The 21,235-nt window shown below is 41.3% G+C and overlaps 1 protein-coding gene across 6 annotated transcripts in view; it reads right to left on the bottom strand.

Moving 5' to 3' along the window:
• Nucleotides 1-16,919: 16,919 nt before the first annotated feature.
• OTX2 (orthodenticle homeobox 2) overlaps nucleotides 16,920-21,235 on the bottom strand; it is a 59,255-nt gene continuing 54,939 nt past the window's right edge. For all 6 annotated transcript variants that reach the window (XM_060753696.2, XM_067463091.1, XM_060753705.2 and 3 more), the window contains one exon: nucleotides 16,920-18,354. In XM_060753696.2, coding sequence (XP_060609679.1) covers nucleotides 17,725-18,354 — 630 coding nt within the window. In that variant the 3' untranslated portion in view covers nucleotides 16,920-17,724. The remainder of the gene's footprint in view (nucleotides 18,355-21,235) is intronic.

Raw genomic sequence — 21,235 nt, forward strand, 5'->3', positions numbered from 1 at the left:
GGGCCAACGAACACATGTTTACCCTGAGTGCTAAGATGTTGAATGGAGTCTGTTATTTGGAATATGGTGCACCACTGAGTGCCCTGAAATCACTACCTGGAGCCTGGTGAGCCCAGAGGCTGGAAAAGGAAGCAATGGGTTCCTTCAAAAGAGAGAGAAGGAAGGATGGCAAAGGAGAGATTGGTGGTAGATCACCCCAGATTCCTAGACAAATGGTAAAACCATGTGCTTCGGGTAGCTGCCTAAAAAGTCATTCTACCTCCACCATTATTTCAAACACAGCAAAAAAAGGACTTGACATATTACCAAAAAATATAAATATGTCAATGTATTGTTGAAGGCTTTCATGGCTGGAATCACTGGGTTGTTGTAGGTTTTCTGGGCTATATGGACATGCTCTAGAGGCATTTTCTCCTGACGTTTCACCTGCATCTATGGCAAGCATCCTCAGAGGTAGTGAGATCTGTTAGAAGTAGGAACATGGGTTTATATATCTGTGGAAAGACCAGGATGGGACAAAGGACTTTTGTCTGCTGGAGCTAGGTGTGAATGTTTCAGAGGAAAAGTGTTCTTGCCATACATCAAGGGAATCACTGACCGCATAGGGAAGCTGATGAGAAACACAACATACAAATCACCTACAAACCCACCAAGAAAATACAACAAATGCTATGTTCAGCAAAGGACAAGAGGGATTCTCTCACCTCTGCAGGAGTCTACCATATTCCATGCAGCTGTGGACAAGTCTACATAGGGACCACCAAACGCAGCATTGCCCAAACACAAATCAAGGAACATGAAAGGCACTGCAGACCAACCAGAGAAGTCAGCCATAGCAGAGCACCTGATGAACCAACCTGGACACAGCATTTTATTAGAGAACACAGAAATGTTGGACGACTCTCGCAACCACCATGTCAGACTACACAGAGAAGCCATTGAAATCCACAATCATGTGGACAATTTCAACAGAAAGGAAGAAACCATGAAAATGAACAAAATCTGGCTACCAGTATTAAAAAACTCAAAAATTACAACAGCAAAACAACAGAGAGTAAACAATCAGACACATCAAATCACCTCTCAAAGAAAGATTCCCCCAGGCACTTCCAAGCCATTAAATGCTAATCAAGGTTGAAACATTCACACCTAGCTCCAGCAGACAAAAGTCCTTTGTCCCACCCTGGTCATTCCACAGATATATAAACCCATGTTCCTACTTCCAACAGACCTCACTACCTCTGAGGATGCTTGCCATAGAGGCAGGCGAAACGTCAGGAGAAAATGCCTCTAGAACATGGCCATATAGCCCAGAAAACCTACAACAACCCATAAATATGTCACTTTAAGATTGAAGCTATGGTTTTCCAAAGTTTTAATCCAGCATGCCATTTGGGCATTATGCATTGTGAATAGAGGATTTCATAAAAGGAGAGCATGGAGGAGGAAGAATAACACAGGCAGATAAATGTGCATACACTCAACATAGAATAGTGTTATTGACATTGCACAATAAAATCAAATGCCTTCCCCAGCACATGCCACAAAACAACACACCCACCCCTCTACATCCCAATGTGAAGGCAGGTCCTTTTTCTTCCACAATCATTCGCTCAAAAGAGAAAGTAGATAAAATGGCCAAAAATGCTGACGATTCTCCTCCAAATAGACGTGACTCAGTTCCAGTATCGATTACACATGATCAAATCCAATTTAAGTTGTTGAAAATGAAGAAAATGTGCCCTTTGTGTCAGTTGAGAGCTGCCTTGTTTATGTGAGTTTTAACTCATAAAAGAGGTACTCAAAATTTTTGTCCCTGTTGATCCATTTCCCCCATGATTATGATAATGTCCCTCTCTGGGTACATCTACATTGCAGAATGAATGCGGTTTCACACCTCTTTAACTGCCATGGCTCAATGCTATGGAACCCTGGGAGCTGTAGTTTGCTGAGGCACCAGCACTCTTTGGCAGAGAACGCTTGTAAGACTACAACTTATAGAATCATAGAATCAAAGAATCAAAGAGTTGGAAGAGACCTCATGGGCCATCCAGTCCAACCCCCTGCCAAGAAGCAGGAATATTGCAATCAAATCACCCCTGACAGATGGCCATCCAGCCTCTGTTTAAAAGCTTCCAAAAAAGGAACCTCCACCACACTCCAGGGCAGATAGTTCCACTGCTGAACGGCTCTCACAGTCAGGAAGTTTTTCCTCATGTTCAGATGGAATCTCCTCTCTTGTAGTTTGAAGCCATTGTTCCACGTCCTAGTCTGCAAGGAAGCAGAAAACAAGCTTACTCCCTCCTCCCTGTGGCTTCCTCTCACATATTTATACATGGCTATCATATCTCCTCTCAGCCTTCTCTTCTTCAGGCTAAACATGCCCAGCTCCTTAAGCCGCTCCTCACAGGGCTTGTTCTCTAGACCCTTGATCATTTTAGTCGCCCTTCCATGATTCCAAAGCATTGAGTCATAAAAGTTAAAGTGGTCTCAAGTTGCATTGATTTTACTGTGTACATGTACACAGCACAATTTCCTCCTCACCCATCTGCCATATTTGGCAATTTTGTTTCCTTTGCTTGATTCCAGTGTGGTTGATCTTGAATAATTTTAGGTATTCGTTTGGGCTTGGAAGGAGCGACCCAAGGTATTGAAACTTTCTCCTTCTACAAAATAGGATCCCTCATTTGGAGTTCCAACTGAAGTTTGGAATGGATTCACCACCCTGGTAACATCTACCACTAGAAAATGGGAAGAAGAATACTTTCTTGCTCCACTTCTAGTCAATAGTTGTTCTTTCCTCCTGAAACCTGGCTCAAAAAGAGTGCTAAGACACACACAAGGACATATTTTACATTCCTTTCCTCCTGTCTCCTTCCAACACTTTTTGTAGGTTGGAAAGGCTCTTCAGCCAGGGCCATCCCAACTTATTTTGGTGAATGGATGACATCTCCAAATCTATTCCATGTGGAGAGGTTAGCTGAGTTTCTTCTGGTCATGGAAGCTGATTGTTAAAAAGTTGGAATCCTCTTTTGTGAGTCTTCTCATTTTGGACAGCTATAATGAAGCTATCAACAATGTTCAATTAGTTTTGGGACAATGGTTCAGCACCATGGAGAGCTCCTATAACTGAAGTAACACTTGGGGTGGAAGCCCTTCTCCAGCATGGAAAACATTAATTGTTGAGCATTAAAGAGTAGACCGCAATAGTCCCTCCATATTGCCTGTTTTGACTTTTTTGGATGTATTTATTCACATATATGTTTAAAATAATGATACATAATAATAATACACTTTATATTCCATCTGACCATGAGGAAGAACTTCCTGACTGTGAGAGCCGTTCAGCAGTGGAACTCTCTGCCCCAGAGTGTGGTGGAGGTTCCTTCTTTAGAAGCTTTTAAACAGATGTTGGATGGCCATCTGTCAGGGGTGATTTGAATGCAATATTCTTGCTTTTTGGCAGGGGGTTGGACTGGATGGCCCATGAGGTCTCTTCCAACTCTTTGAGTCTATGATTCTATGATTCTCCCCTAAGGGACTCAGAACAGATTACAAAATTTACATACATAGGCAAACATTGAATGCCTTTACAATCATATACAATGAGACACACAAACACAGACAAGGATAAAGGCTTCTCCTTTCATTTCCAGCTTCTGGAGGTGGTGCTCATTTCTGGCTCTGGGGAGGTGCTTTCTCCATTTTCAAGCTGAGGAGCCCGCATTGTCATCTTCTGATTGTGTGGCCAGCAAGACTGCTTGGAGCATCTCGTTGCCTTTTCCCACTGAATCTACTCACATTTGTATGTTTTGAACTGCTAAGTTGGCAGAAGCTGGAACTGACAAATGTGAACTCACCCCATCTCATGGATTTGAACTGCCAACCTTCAGGTCAACAGTTCAACCAACCTTCAGGTCAGCAGTTCAGTAGCACAAGGGTTTAACCCATTGCACCACTGGGGCTGCTCCTCTTTAGGATCCTGTGCCCCTAACCCCAGTAGATATAAAGGACTTACCATAGTTTATGAGATATAAGACCAATTGGGTGGGATATAGCTGTTTCCTGAAACATTATGATGCCATTATACTGACTGAGAACTTACCTTTTTCTGCCTAATGATTGGACTACTTTGGATTCCTTGGATTAATCAATTCTGCATGCAATTTATCAAAGTATTTCCAAAGTATCAGGAAACCCTCACCTAGCTTGCTGTGAATATGAAACAGGCAGAACTGAGGGAAAGTTCCCTTTGAGCTAAAAGTTACTTTCAGTCAAGCTACACAGGTACATCATTAGTATGCACTACTAAGAGAAAAAAGGAAAAGCAAATTGGTTCTTTTAGATTCCTTCCTTATCTCTCAGGTTAGGAAACCACCCTATAGGTGCATCTACACTCTGAATTGATGCAGTGTGACACCACTTTGACTGCCATGACTTAATAGTCAGGAATCATGGGAGTTGGAGTTTGACAGGGTCTTTAACCTTTCCTGCTAAAGAGTGCTGGTGCCTCACCAAACTACAACTTTTATAGCATGGAGCCATGGCAGTTCAAGTGGTGTCAAACTGCATTAAGTGTACAGTGCAGATACATTCTGTGAATTCAAAATTGCAAACATTCCCCTTCCTTTCTCTTTCTTCTAAACCTTGGCTCCCAGTTCTGCATCTCCTGTTTCATTTCCCCTCCAAACATCCTTGATGTCTCCATTATCTTCTGCCCAAATTTCATCTTTATTTTCCTCAACTCAGTTGGTTTGTATATCAAAATTTTTTGTGTAAATATTAAATATATATATATGCTTATGAGCACTGCAAGTGCAGCATTCTTCTGAATGAAGCAGAGGATTTGAGGACCAGGACATCCATAAGGATACCAAGGTGTTGTTGTTGTTCATTCGTTCAGTCGTCTCCGACTCTTCTTGACCTCATGGACCAGCCCACGCCAGAGCTCCCTGTCGGCCGTCACCACCCTCAGCTCCTTCAAGATCAGTCCAGTCACTTCAAGGATGCCATCCATCCATCTTGCCCTTGGTCGGCCTCTCTTCCTTTTACCTTCCACTTTCCCCAGCATAATTGTCTTCTCTAGGCTTTGTTGTCTCCTCATGATGTGGCCAAAGGACTTCAACTTTGTCTCTAGTCTCCTTCCCTCCAGTGAGCAGTCGGGCTTTATTTCCTGGAGGATGGACTGGTTGGATCTTCTCGCAGTCCAAGGCACTCTCAGAACTTTCCTCCAGCACCACAGCTCAAAAGCATCTCTCTTCCTTTGCTCAGCCTTCCCTAAGGTCCAGCTCTCACATCCGTAGGTTACTACAGGGAAGACCATGGCTTTGACCAAGGTACTTTTTATAAAGCTATTGTCCTCCCAACCCTGCTATATGCCTGTGAAACGTGGACTGGAAATGGAAATGATGACAGACCTATAACTGGGACAACAGTGAGGAATAGAATTCCCAAATTATCTCCTCTCTTAGTAGTGATTGCAGGGAGTCGAAATCTATTCATCACAAGGGATAGCAACATATCCAGCCATGTCCTCTTACATAGTCCACTGAAATACAACACTGCCTGAGCTCTGCGAGTGCAGCATTTTCCCGAATGAAGCAGAGAGTGTTTGAGGACTGGGACATCCGTAGGGAGACCAAGGTGCTTGTTTCTAGAGCCATTGTCCTCCCAACCCTGCTATATGCCTGCGAAATGTGGACTGTGTACAGATGTTATACACAACTCCTGGAACGATTCCATCAGCGCTGCCTCTGAAAAATCCTGCAAATCTTTTGGAAAGACGGAAAAATATCAGCATGGTGGAAAAAGCAAAGACCGCCAGCATTGAAGAGATGCTACTCCGCTGTCAACTCCGTTCGACTGGCCACGTTGTCCAAATGCCCAATCACCACCTCCCAAAGCAGTTAATATACTCACAACTCAAGAATGGAAAACGTAATATTGGTGGACAGGAAAAGATATTTAAAGATGGGCTTTAAAAACTGTGACATAGACACAGAACTAGGAAGCCCTGGCCCTTGAGCACTCTAACTGGAGGGCAGCTGTGACCAGCAGTGCTGCAAAATTCGAAGAGGCACGAATGGAGGACCTAACCGTGACCAGGAACTCGATGTCCTCACTGTGGGAGAACATGCAGATCAAGAATAGGGCTCCACAGCCACCTACGGACCCACTGCTAAGACACCACATCTGGAAGACAATCATCCTCGAGCTACGAGGGATCACCTCGTATGCTTAAAATATTGATCTCTTTTTGGGGCAGCAAAGGGAGGATAGATACCCCCTCCATCCAAGCCAGCTCTTTGCATAGACAAACCCCCAACCTTCTTTTCACACAAGAGTCAGGGAGGGCTTGAACTCGCTTTGCTGATCAGAAGTATAAATACAAGGGTAGCTGGGAGTAAATAATGCTGGATTTAAAAATAAATAAATAGCCCTTTCTTGGTGATCTCCTTGGAAACGGGCAAATACTCTTTAGCAGAGAAGGGATTTACGCCTCTTTTGCTCCAGTGGAAAACAAATGATACTAGAGAGAGAGCAAGAAAGAAAGAAAGAAAGAAAGAAAGAAAGAAAGAAAGAAAGAGAATGTGACCTAAGTCCTATTGCTAAAGAAGGGCTTATCTATATGGTAGAATTAATGCAGTTTGGCACCACACTAACTGTCATGCCTTGGTATTATATATATATTCCTGGATGTTTTAGTTTTACAAGGTCTTTAGCCTTCTCTGCCAAAGGGTGCTGGTACCTCATTAAACTACAACTCCCAGGATTCCATAGCATTGAGCTATGGCAATCAAAGTGGTATCAAATTGCATTAATTCCACACTCTAGATCAGTGATTCTCAACCTTCCTAATGCCACGACCCCTTAATACAGTTCCTCATGTTGTGGTGACCCCCAACCATAACATTATTTTCGTTGCTACTTCATAATTGTAATTTAGCTACTGTTATGAATTGTAATATAAATATCTGATATGCAGGATGTATTTTCATTCACTGGACCCAATTTGGCACAAATCCCCAATATGCCCCAATTTGAATACTGGTGGGGTTGGGGGGGTTGATTTTGTCATTTGGGAGTTGTAGTTGATGGAATTATAGTTCACTTACAATCAAATAGCATTTTGAACTCCACCAGAAATGGAATTAGACCAAACTTGGCATACAGACTCCCGTGACCAACAGAAAATACTGGAAGGGTTTGGTGGACATTGACCTTGAGTTTTGGAGTTGTAGTTCACCTACATCCAGAGAGCACTGTGGACTCCAACAAGGATGGATCTGGACCAAACTTGGCATTAATACTCAATATGTCCAAATGTGAACACTGGTGGAGTTTAGAGAAAGCAGGCCTTGACATTTGGGAGTTGTAGTTGCTGGGATGTATAGTTCACCCACAATCAAAGAGCATTCTGAACCCGACCAATGGTAGAATTGGGCCAAACTTCCCACACAGAACCCCCATGACCAACAGAAAATATTATGTTTTCTGATGGTCTTTGGTGGGTTGGACACCCCCTTGCGACACCCCTAGGCATTGTGATCCCCAGGTTGAGAGACACTGCTCCAGATGCACCTTTAGCTGGCAACTTTTGCAAAATCACTGTCCTTGTTAATCCATTTTCCCCAACATTAGGATAAATTAAAGACCCCCTTTGGGTGCATCAACATTGTCAAATTGATGCAGTTTGACACTGCTTTAGCTGCCATGGCTAGGTGCTATGAATCCTGGGAATTGCAGTTTGGTGAGGCAGCAGCACTCTTCAGCAGAGAAAGCTAAAGTCCTTGTGAAACTCCATCTCCCATTATTCCATAGCATTGAGCCACAGCATTTGAAGTGGTGTCAAACTGTATTAATTCTGCCATGCACCCTTAGATGTCTTGGTAGATCTCTGAATGATCTGAAGCAGACTGGCAAAGATTTCAGACTTCCCATTATTTAACAATTGTGGAAACAAGTGAGAAATTATGTTGTTGAAATGAGGAAAGCCTGGGGAATGGGGGAGTCCAGTGTGGTACAAAAAGAGGTGAGATTTATTCTGTTCAAAACAGCCAGGGCTCATGGCTATGGAATCCTTACAGTTGTAGTTTGATGAGAGTCCAGCAATGTTTGGCAGAGAAAACTAAAGGCCTTGTAAAAGTGCAACTCCCAAGATTAACATACCATTGAGCTATGGGAGTTCAAATAGTCAAACTGCATCCATTCTCCAGTGGAAATACATCCCTGCTATGAAATTTTTAGTCCTGCAATTTACACTAAACTGCAAAGCTTAGAATTCCACAGGATGTTGCCATGGTAGTTAAAGTGGAACAATAGTGTGATGTGATATAGAAGGGGTACAAGGGGAAATGCAAGGTGGCTTCCTTTCCCAAAAGAGGTAGAAAAAGTACTTGAAAACATTAATTGGGTCAGAAAAGACTAAGGAGCAGAGCACTTTTAAAATCATTTTTAGATTTTACCAAAATGGGGTTTTCTCTGGAAAAGCGAGGCATTTGATTTAAGGCTTCCTTTCCCAAAAGAGGTAGAAAAAGTACTTGAAAACGTTAATTGGGTCAGAAAAGACTAAGAATCAGAGAACTTTTTAAAGCATTTTTAGATTTTACCAAAATGGGTTTTTCTCTAGAAAAGCAAGGCATTCGATTTAATTTTGGGAAGGGAAGGGAGGGAGGGAGGGAGGGAAAGAAAGAAGGAAGGAAGGAAGGAAGGAAGGGAAACGAAAGGAAAGGAAGAGGAAATGAAAGAAGGAAGGGAAGGAAAGGAAAGAAGGAAGGAAGGAAAGAAAAAAAGGGAAGGAAGGGAAGAAGGAAGGGAAGGAAGGGGGAAAGAAAGAAGGAAGGGGAGGGAAGGGGGAAGGAAGGAAGGAAGGGAAGGAAGGGAGGAAGGGAGGGAGGAAGGGAAGGAAGCAGAAAAAGAAAGAAGGAAGGGAAGAAGGAAGGAAGGAAAGAAGGAAGGAAAGAAGGAAGGGAAGAAAAAAGAAAAAAGGGAAGAAGGGAAGGAAGGAAGCAGAAAAAGAAAGAGGGAAGGGAAGGGAAGGGAAGGGAAGGGAAGGGAAGAAGGAAGGAAGGAAGGAAGGAAGGAAGGAAGGAAGGAAGGAAGGAAAGAAAGAAAAAGGGAAGGGAGGAAGGGAGGAAGGGGAGGAAGTGGAATAAGAAAGAAGGGAAGGGAAAGGAAGGAAGGAAGGAAGGGTAGGGGAAGGGAAGAAGGATGAAGGTAGGTAGGTCGGTAGGTAGGTAGGGAAGGAAGGGAGGAAGGGAGGGAGGGAGGGAGGAGTCGATTGGGAGTCTGAGCACAAAAATGTAATCCAGTATAGCAATTAACTGGAAGAGAATCGCAAGTGAAGACAAGGGGAATGAAAGGAAGGAAAGAAAGAAAAGCGAAAGAAGAGAGGAGAGGAAAGGAGCAAATTGTGTACACAGAAGGAGGAAGCTTTCAGAGCTTTAGTGATGTTTGGGTGGGATATCTCCCCCTTCCTTGTCTTGTGAGTTGAAAAAACAATCCCCAAAAAGGAGAAACAAAACATTTTCCCCTCGATTTCTCAATCTTCAAAAATATAATTTGGAAGGACATTAAAAATAATAAATCTGACCCAGGATTGGAATTTTTTTCAGAGCGGCTGAGAAATCTTCCTCGGGATTAAATCCCATGGAGCCCCAGGACGCTAATGATGATTCGCCAGGGAGACATTCAAACATTTCCTTGGGCATTTTCAGAGAGAAGATCCACTGGTTGAAGACAACCAAAAATAAAAGTGTGTTTCCTTGGATTGGTGTCTAGATAAGCGTTGCCTTTTTGTTTCTCCTCGTAGGCGGGTTCCTTCACCCTTTCTGGATTTTCAGACACAGAAAAGAAAAGGATGGAGAAAAAAAAGAGAGAGAGAGCAAGGGGAGAGAGAGGGAAAGAAAGAAGGAAGAAGAAGGGGAAAGGAGGGAGGGAAGGAGGAAAAGAAAGGGAAGGGGAAGGGAGGAAGGAAGAAAAAGGAAGAAGGGAAGAGATGGGAGAGAAGAAAGGAAGAAGAAAAGGAAAACGGAGTGGAGGAAGAATAAAAAAGGAAGGAAGGAAGGAAAAGGAGGAAGGAAGGGAAATAAATAAGAAAGAAAGATTGGAAGAATGGAAGGAAGGAAAAAGCATAAGAAAGGAAGGGGGAGGAAGAATGGAAAGAAAGGGAGGGAGGGAAAAGAAATAAAAAGATGAGAGGGAAGTAAGGAAGGAAAAGAAAGAAGGAAAGGGAGGAAAGAAAAGTAATAAGAAAGAAAGAAGTTAAAGAAGGAAAGAAGGAGAAGAAAGAAAGAGAAAGAAAGAAAGAAAAGGAAGGAGGGAAAAGAAAGATAAAAGAGAGAAGGGAAGGAAGAGGAAGGGAGGGAAAGAAAGAAAGAAAGAAAGAAGGACGTTAAAGAAGGAGAAGAAAGAAAGAAAGAAAGAAAATGAAGGAGGGAAAATATGAAAGCGAGAAGGGAATGATGGAAGGAAGAGGAAGGGAGGGAAAGAAAGAAGGAAGGAAAGAAGGAAGGGAGTTAAAGAAGGAAAGAAGGAGAAGAAAGAAAGAAAGAAAGGGAAGGAGGGGAAAGAAAGATGAAAGAGAGAAGGGAAGGATGGAAGGAAGGAAGGGAAAGGGAGGGAAAGAAAGAAGGAAGGAAGGAAGAGGAAGGGAGGGAAAGAAAGAAAGAAAGAAAGAAGGACGTTAAAGAAGGAGAAGAAAGAAAGAAAGAAAATGAAGGAGGGAAAATATGAAAGCGAGAAGGGAATGATGGAAGGAAGAGGAAGGGAGGGAAAGAAGGAAGGAAGGAAGGAAGGAAGGAAGTTAAAGAAGGAAAGAAGGAGAAGAAAGAAAGAAAGAAAGGGAAGGAGGGAAAAGAAAGATGAAAGAGAGAAGGGAAGGATGGAAGGAAGGAAGAGGAAGGGAGGGAAAGAAAAAAGGAAGGAAGGAAGGAAGTTAAAGTAGGAAAGAAGGAGAAGAAAGAAAGAAAAGGAAGGAAAAGAGAGATGAAAGAGAGAACGGAAGGACAGAAGGATGAGGAAGGGAGAGAAAGGAAGGAAGGAAGGAAGGAAGGAAGGAAGGAAGAAAAAGGAAGGAGGGAAAAGAAAGATGAAAAAGAGAAGGGAAGGATGGTAGGAAGGAAGAGAGAAGGGGGAAAGAAAGAAAGAAAGAAAGAAAGAAAGAAAAGAAAGAAAGTGGGAGGATGGAAGGGAAGGAAAAGAAAGAAGGAAGAAAGGATAGAAGGAAGGATGAAAAGAAAAGCACTGGTTGGGGTTTCCTTGCTTTGGATGGGCGGCTCTGCCTTCGAATATAGAAGCGAATCGTCTCCCAAAACGCGGATTTCCGGCTTCTTGTTTCTCGAATAACCCGACTCTCTTTCTCTGAGGCTCAATGTTCGGAAGAGGAAGAAAACCCGGCTTAAAACTTTGCGGCTTTTAGGAAGCGGAGAGAAAACCTTGCGAATCGCCTACCTTTGTTTGGTCAACTCGCATTAAATTCATCCAAACTGAACTTCACTAGGAATCAGCCAAAAGGTTTTGTTGTTGTTGTGGTTGTTGTTGTTGTTGTTGTTAAATAGGCACCTGATTTTTGTCCCATTTCCTCCCCTTTGTGACGGCATAAACCCTTCCTTTCGGAACGTTCAAAGAGTGGGAGTTACACTAACCACGTTCAATATATTCTAAATAGATGTCTACCCCATAACAAATGTATATATACCCCATAACAAAAGCCAATCTTCTGGATATTTCCTCCTGGTCTCGTTGCCCTTTCCCTGATTGAGGGGTGGAAAGGAAATATTCAATCCCGATGTCGATTCTGATGGTAGGAATAGTGCGTGGAAATAGCTCTAGTTATTAGTATTAGAATAATAGTGGTATCTAATATTAATCAATCGCCTTAGTAATCAAACTCTCTGGAGGTTAAACTCAGAAGGAAGACCCAAGTGAACAACATGCAGACTGAAGATACCTTATCTCTACTATATTTTTTTTTACTAATACTAATATTAATAATCTAACTTACTATTATTATTATTATCCCTTATCCCTACTATTTTTTTTACTAATACTAATACTAATAATCCCATATATATATATATATATATATATATATATATGGAATATAATAGGGATTGTTGATATTTGTATTAGTAATAATAGTGGGGATAAGGGATAATATAATATATATATATATATATATATATATATATAATATTATATTATCCCTTAGCTCCACTATTATTACTAACACAAATATCAATAATCCCTATTATATAATAATCATAATATATTATTATATTATCCCTTATCCTCACTAGTATTACTAATACTAATATCAATAATCTCTATTATATAATAATATATTATTATATTATCCCTTATCCCCACTATTATTACTAATACTAATATTAATAATCCCTGCTATATTATTATATGATATTATCTCTTATCCCCACTATTATTAATACTAATATCAATAATCCCTATTATATAATCATATATTAATGTATTATCCCTTATCCCCACTATTATTACTAATACTAATATTAATAATCCCTACTATATTATTATATTATCCCCTATCCCCACTATTATTAATACTAATATCAATAATCCCTATTATATTATTATATTATATTATTCCTTCTCCCCACTATTATTAATGCCAATATTAATAATCCCTATTATATTATATTATATTATATTATATTATATTATTATCTCTTATCCCGACTATTATTATTAATGCTAATATTAATGACCCCTATTATATTATATTAATTATATTATATTATCTCTTATCCCAACTATTATTACTGATGCTAATATTAATGATCCCTATTATATTATATTATATTATATTATATTATCTCTTATCCCGACTATTATTATTAATGCTAATATTAATGATCCCTATTATATTATCTCTTATCCCGACTATTATTACTAATACTAATAATCCCTATTATATGTATGATTATATTATTACTATATTATCCCTTCTCCCCACTATTATTACTAATACTAATATTAATAATCTCTATATAATTATAATTATTATGATTAAAAGATTGTACAAAACGGCATTCCACCTCTGTGTCTATGAATCAGAAACGAATTCCTTGTTTTGACCTGAGTCCCAGCTCTAGAATATCTCATCTATATAGGCAAATACAAGAAAAATGCTGCCCAAAAATCTGATTTCCAAAACATGTTTTTTGGGGGTAAGGGTAATAAAATAAACAACGTCGACTTCATTGAAATATTGTCAAAGTCGGATTAAAAACTAAAATTAAAATTATATATTTCCCATGTTTTGCATTCTTTGAATCTGCATTGCGTTCTATTAATTCTAAGTAGCTTTGAGTGCCTATATTGGGGGGAAAGGTGGGATCATAATAAAGTAAATCATTACTATAAGAATATAATATAACTAATATATTATTATATATTATTATATTATATTATATTATAATAATATGAAGCCACCTTCACGGTCTCAAGTTCCCAACTCCCAATATAATACTAATAATAACACAATATAATAATTGTATATTATATATAACATGTAATATTACTAATAATATTGCATTACAGTGGTCTAATACTATATAGCAATATATAATACTACTATTGTGCAATGCTAATAATATAATATATGGTATGTACATATAACTTGTAAGCTGCTCTGAGTCCCCTCAGGGGTGAGAAGGTCAGGAAATAAATGTCCTAAATAAATAACTAAATAAATAAACTCTGGGCATTGTTTTAATCTATTGTTTTCATTTACATTGTGTTCTATTTGTTGCTAGCAGGGGAAAAGGCGGAATAGGGAGAAATAAAACAAAAAGAAATGCAAGTCCAACCAGCTCCCAACCTCAATCCAACCTAAAAGAATCCTCCACTTTGTGTGACTGTGGAGCAGAACACCTGTATGCTTGTCAACAATGTCCTGCCTCATGCACAGAGGAAGAACCATTTAAAGCTACAGACAATGCAGTTGCTGTTGCCTGTTTTTAGTCGAAAATTGCCACTTGTGTTCTTTCTGTTTATTTATGCAATGCTTTTGACACCAAATAAATAAATAAATAACCCCAGTCCAGAGATGTCCTTTCAATCTGCATTGACTGCTGTCCTGTTTATTGTTGGCTGGCTTGAGTCCCTATAAAGGGGATGGAAAGGAAACCAAGCAAAGAAAGGACTCAAATAAATACAGAACTCTCTCTCTTCTATCCATTGAATCCATGAAGACCCCAGGAAAAGATGTGTCCAAAAGGAGATTGTTCCAAGTTCTTTTTTATTTTTTGTGCCCTGCTGTGGAAATCAGAGCTTGCAAAGACCCCAAAGGGAGGCTTTTCCCAACTCTTTTGTGCATCCATTATTGCTGCATGGTTGCTTCGCCTCTTAGGCCCACTCCCTTCTTGGAAAGAGGAGAAGATATGCTTTGGAGATCCAGCAACCCAAGCTTCCCTCCCTAATGTGACCCAACCCCCTCTCTCCTTTCCCAAAAAACTCTACGCCTGGCTCAACTTGGGTCCTCCAGATGTTTTTGGACTTCAACTCCCACAATTCCTAACAGCCTACTGGCTGTTAGGAATTGTGGGAGTTGAAGTCCAAAACATCTGGAGGACCCAAGTTGGCCTAGACTTGGTCTACACTGTAGCATTAATGCTTCTTTGGCAGAGAAGGCCTTGCAGAACTACAACTCCCAGGATCCCATAGCCTTACGCCATGATAGTTAGCGTGGTGTCTAAGTCCATTCATTATACAATGTAGATGCATTCTACCTCTCATCTGTTTTCTATGTATATATCCTAGACTTGGACTTCTTATCACCTGTTGATAGACTCTATAACAGTGGTTCCCAACCTTTGGTTCCCCAGATGTTTTGGCCTTCAACTCCCAGAAATCCTAACAGCTGGTAAACTAGGTTCTTGTGGGTTTTTTCGGGCTATAGGGCCATGTTCTAGAGGCATGTCTCCTGGCGTTTCGCCTGCATCAGGAGAAATGCCTCTAGAACATGGCCTTATAGCCCGAAAAAACCCACAAGAACCTAGTGATTCCAGCCATGAAAACCTTCGACAATAGCTGGTAAACTGGTTGGGATTTCTGCGAATTGTAGGCCAAAGCACCTGGGAACCCACAAATTGAACCACTGATCTATAAGATCGTTTGCATTGCCCCCTTCCCCATGTACTAGGGAAGTTGCTGCTAACTGTGAGAGAAATAAGGTTGAACACTATGAAAGCCACCCACTACATGGCTATCAGCTTCCTCCCAGTAGACTCAAATCAAGGGAAAGCTTCATGAGAACCATCACTCCTCTTAATGTTCCCCCAGCAACAGCAAGAGCATCCCTCTGGGCAGCTAAACTAGCTAAACTAGGAAATCCCAACTGGATGCCCACCACCACCACCACCATAAGGTGCCTTCCTCCAAAGGCAAACCAAGAATAGTCAATTGGAAGTCCCTGAACAGACTCAGAAGTGTAGTGGGCAGACCAAAAGGCAATCTGGAAAAATGGCATGACCTACAACAGTGGTTCTCAACTTGTGGGTCCCCAGGCATTTTGGCCCACAACTCCCAGAAATCTCAGCAGGTTTATCAACTGTTAGGATTTATGGGAGTTGAAGGCCAAAACATCTGGGGATCCACAGATTGAGAACTACCGACCTAGAAGAATCCTCTACCCCAGTGGTTCTCAACCTGTGGGTCCCCAGGTGTTTTCGCCTACAAATCCCAGAAATCCCAGCCTGTTTACCAGCTGTTAGGATTTCTGGGAGTTGAAGGCCAAAACATCTGGGGACCCACAGGTTGAGAACCACTGCTCTACCTTGTGTGACTGTGGAGCAGAACAAACAACTCCACATCTGTATGCTTGCCCACTATGCCCTGCCTCATGCACAGAGGAAGAATTGCTTAAGGCTACAGACAATGCAGTCGCTGTTTCCCATTTTTGGTCAAAAATTATTTAACCGTGTGTGTTCCCTCTATTTTATCAGTTTTAATACTTATTTATGCAATGCTTTTGACACAAAATAAATAAATCTCCCACCAAAGCCACATCCAACGCCTAATCATAATCATAATAACAGATAACGATGATTATAAGAAGCACCCCTTTGCATAAGAAGAACCCCTTTGTACGGATTTGGGAAGACAACAACCACCGCTTGTGCTAGAACCATTTTAATATAATTATACATCTGCCAGATCCAGAAAAAAAGGGAAAAAAAGGTTTAGGCATATATATCTCTTTTGTTTTGTTTTTGTTTTTTTTTCCATTTCACATCTGCAAGCATTTAAAAACAACATTGAATTCTTTTATTTATTTTTTTCCTTCTCTGTTTGGAGAGAAATTCACGGTCAGAGCAATTGACCAATGTCTTTTAAATATATACTTTACTGTTAGGTATTCCTCAATAGGAAGTGACTGTGTTACAGCTGATTTTTTAAAAAAAATCATGAATGGATTTGTTTTTCATTTTCAAATCTCATTCATTCAGAGACAAGTATTATTATTTTTTTGTCGTTGTTGTAAAAAGTATTTTTTTTTCAGTGCAGTTGACCTCTGGCGAAAGGCAATTTCGAAAAGAGAGAGGAGATGAGAAACAGAGAGAGACGGTACGTGGTCATATGTAACTCAGTTGCTCAAATTTCAATGTTAATTATAACCTATTTAAAATCACAGCAGAACCCCCTGCTGGTTTGGGGTTCCTAGTTGCATACAATACAGGAGATCACAGTTTTAAAGTCTAGCACAGATTAAAAAATCACAGATGTACCATTTATATAAGACACACACTGATTGTCTCTTAAAAACTACATATTGACTCCTTATGGACATTATTTTTTCTTTTATTATTTTTTTTCCCTCTTAAATAAAGTAGTGCAGCTAAGACAATCAGTCCCACAAAGTCACATAAGCTCTGAGTTCCTTTTTTTTTGTGTGTTCCAATTTATTTCAATTTTCCTTTCCTTTCCTGCTTTGTTTCACTTGTCCCGTTTTTTGTTTTTGTTTTCTCCTGCCGCCATCTTTGCCGAAGAAGGTTGTGTCCCCGGAAGCAACTGAAGGAGTTGGAGAGAAAGAGATATAGACATTGTCCATGGAAGGGTTGGGGAGAGGAATCGCTATCCAAAGAAAAAAGAACCCAAAGCAAAACAAAGGTGGAGAATCAAACTGGAAATTGGATAAACGTGGATGCGGGGGGTTCCATAAAACACACAAAATGAAAAAAAGAAACAAACCCAAATCTAGACAATTTCTTTTGAAAAATTAAAAAAAAATGAAGGAGAGAGAGACCCTCCCATTCCTGGCCCCAAAACAAGGAGACCCTGGCCTTTTGTGAGACTCGTCTTCCACGTCATCCAGACAAAGAAACCCATCAATTGGCTACCACTAGGAAGAACAGAGCGGTCTGTATGGATCTGCTCTCTGGTCCATGTAAGGCGTCCTTTCCTTCTCGTCTTTCCTTCCAGAGCTTCTAGGCGAGAGATGAAATTTGGGGGTGAAAGGGTTGTGGCCATGGTCTTTCGTTTGTTTATGTTCTTCTCGAGTTTATGTCTTTGTGTCCTGTTGGCATTTCTCTTTTAGTTTAGGAACCAAAGACCTGACCACAACTGCCTGGCCTGTCTCAGCATCCGTATCATTATCATCATCATCAGCAACGTGATCACTTAACACTATCATCAACAGCATCATCATCATCATTTATCACAAAGGGTTCCTCCTAAGCAGGGCCTTCACAAAACCTGGAACTTCCAGGAGGAGGTCTGGTCTTTATAATCCAAGCAGTCAGCGTTGAAGTTTAGCTTCCAGGAGGCGGTTTGGTCTTTATAATCCAAGCAATCGGTAGTTGAGTTAAAGCCCAAACTGGAAGCTCCGTAGCCCTGGGTGGAGAGGGAAGCTGGAGACTGGTTGAGATGGCTGGCCACGGCGGCGTTGGTGCCCATGGGGCTCAGGGCAGCTCCTGGCCCGGGCAGCTGGTGGTGCATAGGGGTGAGATAAGATCCACAGTCCATGCCTCCAAAGTAGGAGGTCGAGCCGGCATAGCCTTGGCTGTAGCCGGAAGCCTGAGTGTAGGTCATGGGGTAGGACCTCTGCATGCATGAGGAGGAGGTGGACAGGGGGTCGGAGAGCGGCGAGATGGAAGCTGGGCTCCAGATGGAGACCGGAGCACTGCTGCTGCTGCTAGAAATGGTTGGAATGGAGGTGCTGGCCGGCGGTGTGAATTGCCCACTGGTCCCACTCTCTGAGCTCACCTCTCGGGTCGGGGAACTTTTCTTCTTGGCAGGCCTCACCTTGTTCTGGCCACCATTCTGCTGCTGTTGCTGCTGCTGGCGGCACTTGGCTCGGCGGTTTTTGAACCACACCTGAAAAACCAAGAGGAGGAGGAGGAGGAGAAGATGGAAAGTGGTTAGTCATATCACTTGATCATGTCAAAGACAAGCAGAGTAACATCTATCATTACATGTTTTCCTGAACTTGGACCCTACCACATACAACTCTCATGACCAACAACCATCCCAGATGTCCATGGAGACAAAATTAGCAGGCACTAGGTTAAGACAAACCAAGTTGAAGGAAAGAACTACCAGATAAATTGACCTCCATTGAGAATTGCTGTTGGAGGCCTTCAAGTCCACTCTGAGTTATGGTGACCCTATGCTAGGGCTTTCTTGGCAAGGGTTTTTTTTTTCAGAGAAGGTTTGATGTTGCCTTCCTTTGAACAGAAAGAGCATGATTTGCTCAAGATCACCTTTTTAAAAAAGTACAATCAAGTACTCAATCTCTTCTTAATCTTCAGTTTGGATTGCTACAAAAATAAAGCAGTTTGTAGGACCGATTGCACACCAAGTACTGAGTACACTTACTGCTATCTTTTCATACTGCTTTGCTTCAAAATACAAATCAATACCAGGAAGTGGGTTGTTATAGGTATTTTGGGCTATATGACCATGGTCTAGAGGCATTCTGTCCTGATGTTTCGCCTGCATCGGCCATATAGCCCGAAAAAACCTACAACCCTCACTGGGTTGTAGGTTTTTTCGGGCTATATGGCCGATGCAGGCGAAACATCAGGACAGAATGCCTCTAGACCATGGTCATATAGCCCGAAAAAACCTACAACCCAGTGATTCCGGCCATGAAAGCCTTCGACAATACAATACCAGGAAGATCAGATGAATCAAGTTTTTCACTCTCCACTCACACTTCCATGATTGATCATGGATTTTGTCTTTCCAGAGTCCTAATCCAACACCCAAACCACTAGACCTCCTTTCTCCAAAATTCTTTGTATCTTTTCATCAAACAGGAGAGCAACCTGTGTTGACTCTCCAAAACAGGCTGAATGATTTGAATGCATGGTTGCTTAGAGCAAAGTTCATAGTTCTCTCAGAAAGCTGCTTTGAATGGTAACACTAATCTAAAATCTATTCCACATTGCTCATTGTATATCATAGAATCATAGATTCCTAGAGTTGGAAGAGTTGTGGGCCATCTAGTCCAACCCCTTACCAAAAAGCAGGAAAATTGCATTCAAAGCACCCCCGACAGATGGCCATCCAGCCTCTACTTAAAAGCCTCCAAAGAAGGTGGTTTTTTAAATCTTTTCCTGTTATTGTTTATTTGTGAGAGTTATATTAATTGTATTGTTTTTTTCTTATTGTATTTTGTTTTGTTGATGTGTTGTTGGGCTTGGCCTCATGTAAACCGCTCCAAGTCCCCTTGGGGAGATGGTGGTGGGGTATAAATAAAGTATTATTATTATTATTATTATTATTACTACTATTACTATTATTATTATTATTATTATTATTATTATTGTATTGACAAAGGCTTTCATGGCCGGAATCACTGGGTTGTTGTAGGTTTTTTCGGGCTGTATGGCCATGGTCTAGAGGCATTCTCTCCTGACATTTCACCTGCATCTATGGCAAGCATACTCAGAGGTAGTAAGGTGGCAACTAATGGCAACTAATGACAACAATTCACCATCATCTCATCCTGGGCGGCCTTCTACTCTGGATTTCTTTGCAATAGGATCTCCATTCAAGGCAATTGTTCCTCAACTTGGTGGCACCAGAGACCATCTCCAATATTTTCATTCGTCTCTCAGTTCAGTAATGTAGGAGACAGCAGAAAAAGAAGGGAGAAGCACATTGCAGCAGGGCAGATAGGTTTACCTTAGGGTCACCATAAGTTGGAAATGACTTGAAGGAACACAACAACAAAACTCAACTAAGAGAGCCACAGCCCTGACCTTACAGGACCTTAGCTGAGATGTTGTGTCTTGCAGGTCTCTTATAAATGAGGTCATCATAAGTCAAAGCTGACTTGATGGCAACTAATGACAACAATTCATCATCATCTCATCCTGGGCGGCCTTCTACTCTGGACTTCTTTGCAATAGGATCTCCATTCAAGGCTATTGTTCCTCAACTTGGTGGCACCAGAGACCATCTCCAATATTTTCATTCGTCTCTCAGTTCAGTAAAGTAAGAGACAGCAGAAAAAGGAGGGAGAACCACATTACAGGTGGACAGATAGGTTTGCCTTAGGGTCACCATAAGTTGGAAATGACTTGAAGGCACATAACAACAAGACTCAACTAAGAGAGCCACAGCCCTGACCTTACAGGACCTTAGCTGAGATGTTGTGTCTTGGAGGTCTCTTATTAATGAGGTCATCATAAGTCAAAGCTGACTTGATGGCAACTAATGACAATAATTCATCATCATCTCATCCTGGGCAGCCTTCTGCTCTGGACTTTGCAATAGGATCTCCATTCAAGGCAATTGTTCCTCAACTTGGTGGCACCAGAGACCATCATGGTCATGGCATCTATTCAACCTGGGGGATTACTCCCAATGATTTCACAGTAGAACTTAGCAAACCCAACTGCTTAATAAGGCTGCTTTGGGAAAAGTGGGGGGGGGGGGGGGGAGAAAGCTCCTCCCAAGTCAGGGAGCTTGCCAGCTTAGGGTACCCCAAGGACCTCCACTTAAGTCCTATTGAAGTCAAGCTCTTAATTAAAAAGAACAGAAAAGGGAAGTTAACAATTAAAGGAGCCATTGGTTGCGAAGAAAGCGGGCATGTTCTTTCCCATGGTTTTCTGCTCTTTCCTCCTTCTGATCCCATGTTACAGGATCAGGTCCTTCAAGGGAGATCAATGATGCAGGAAGGGCAAGTCTATCCCTCAGAGTAGAAAACTTGGTTGTATCCACACTGTGTCTTTACTGCAGTTTCCTA

This window comes from Anolis sagrei, chromosome 1 (genome assembly GCF_037176765.1).
Source record: "Anolis sagrei isolate rAnoSag1 chromosome 1, rAnoSag1.mat, whole genome shotgun sequence".
Lineage (NCBI taxonomy): Eukaryota > Metazoa > Chordata > Lepidosauria > Squamata > Dactyloidae > Anolis > Anolis sagrei.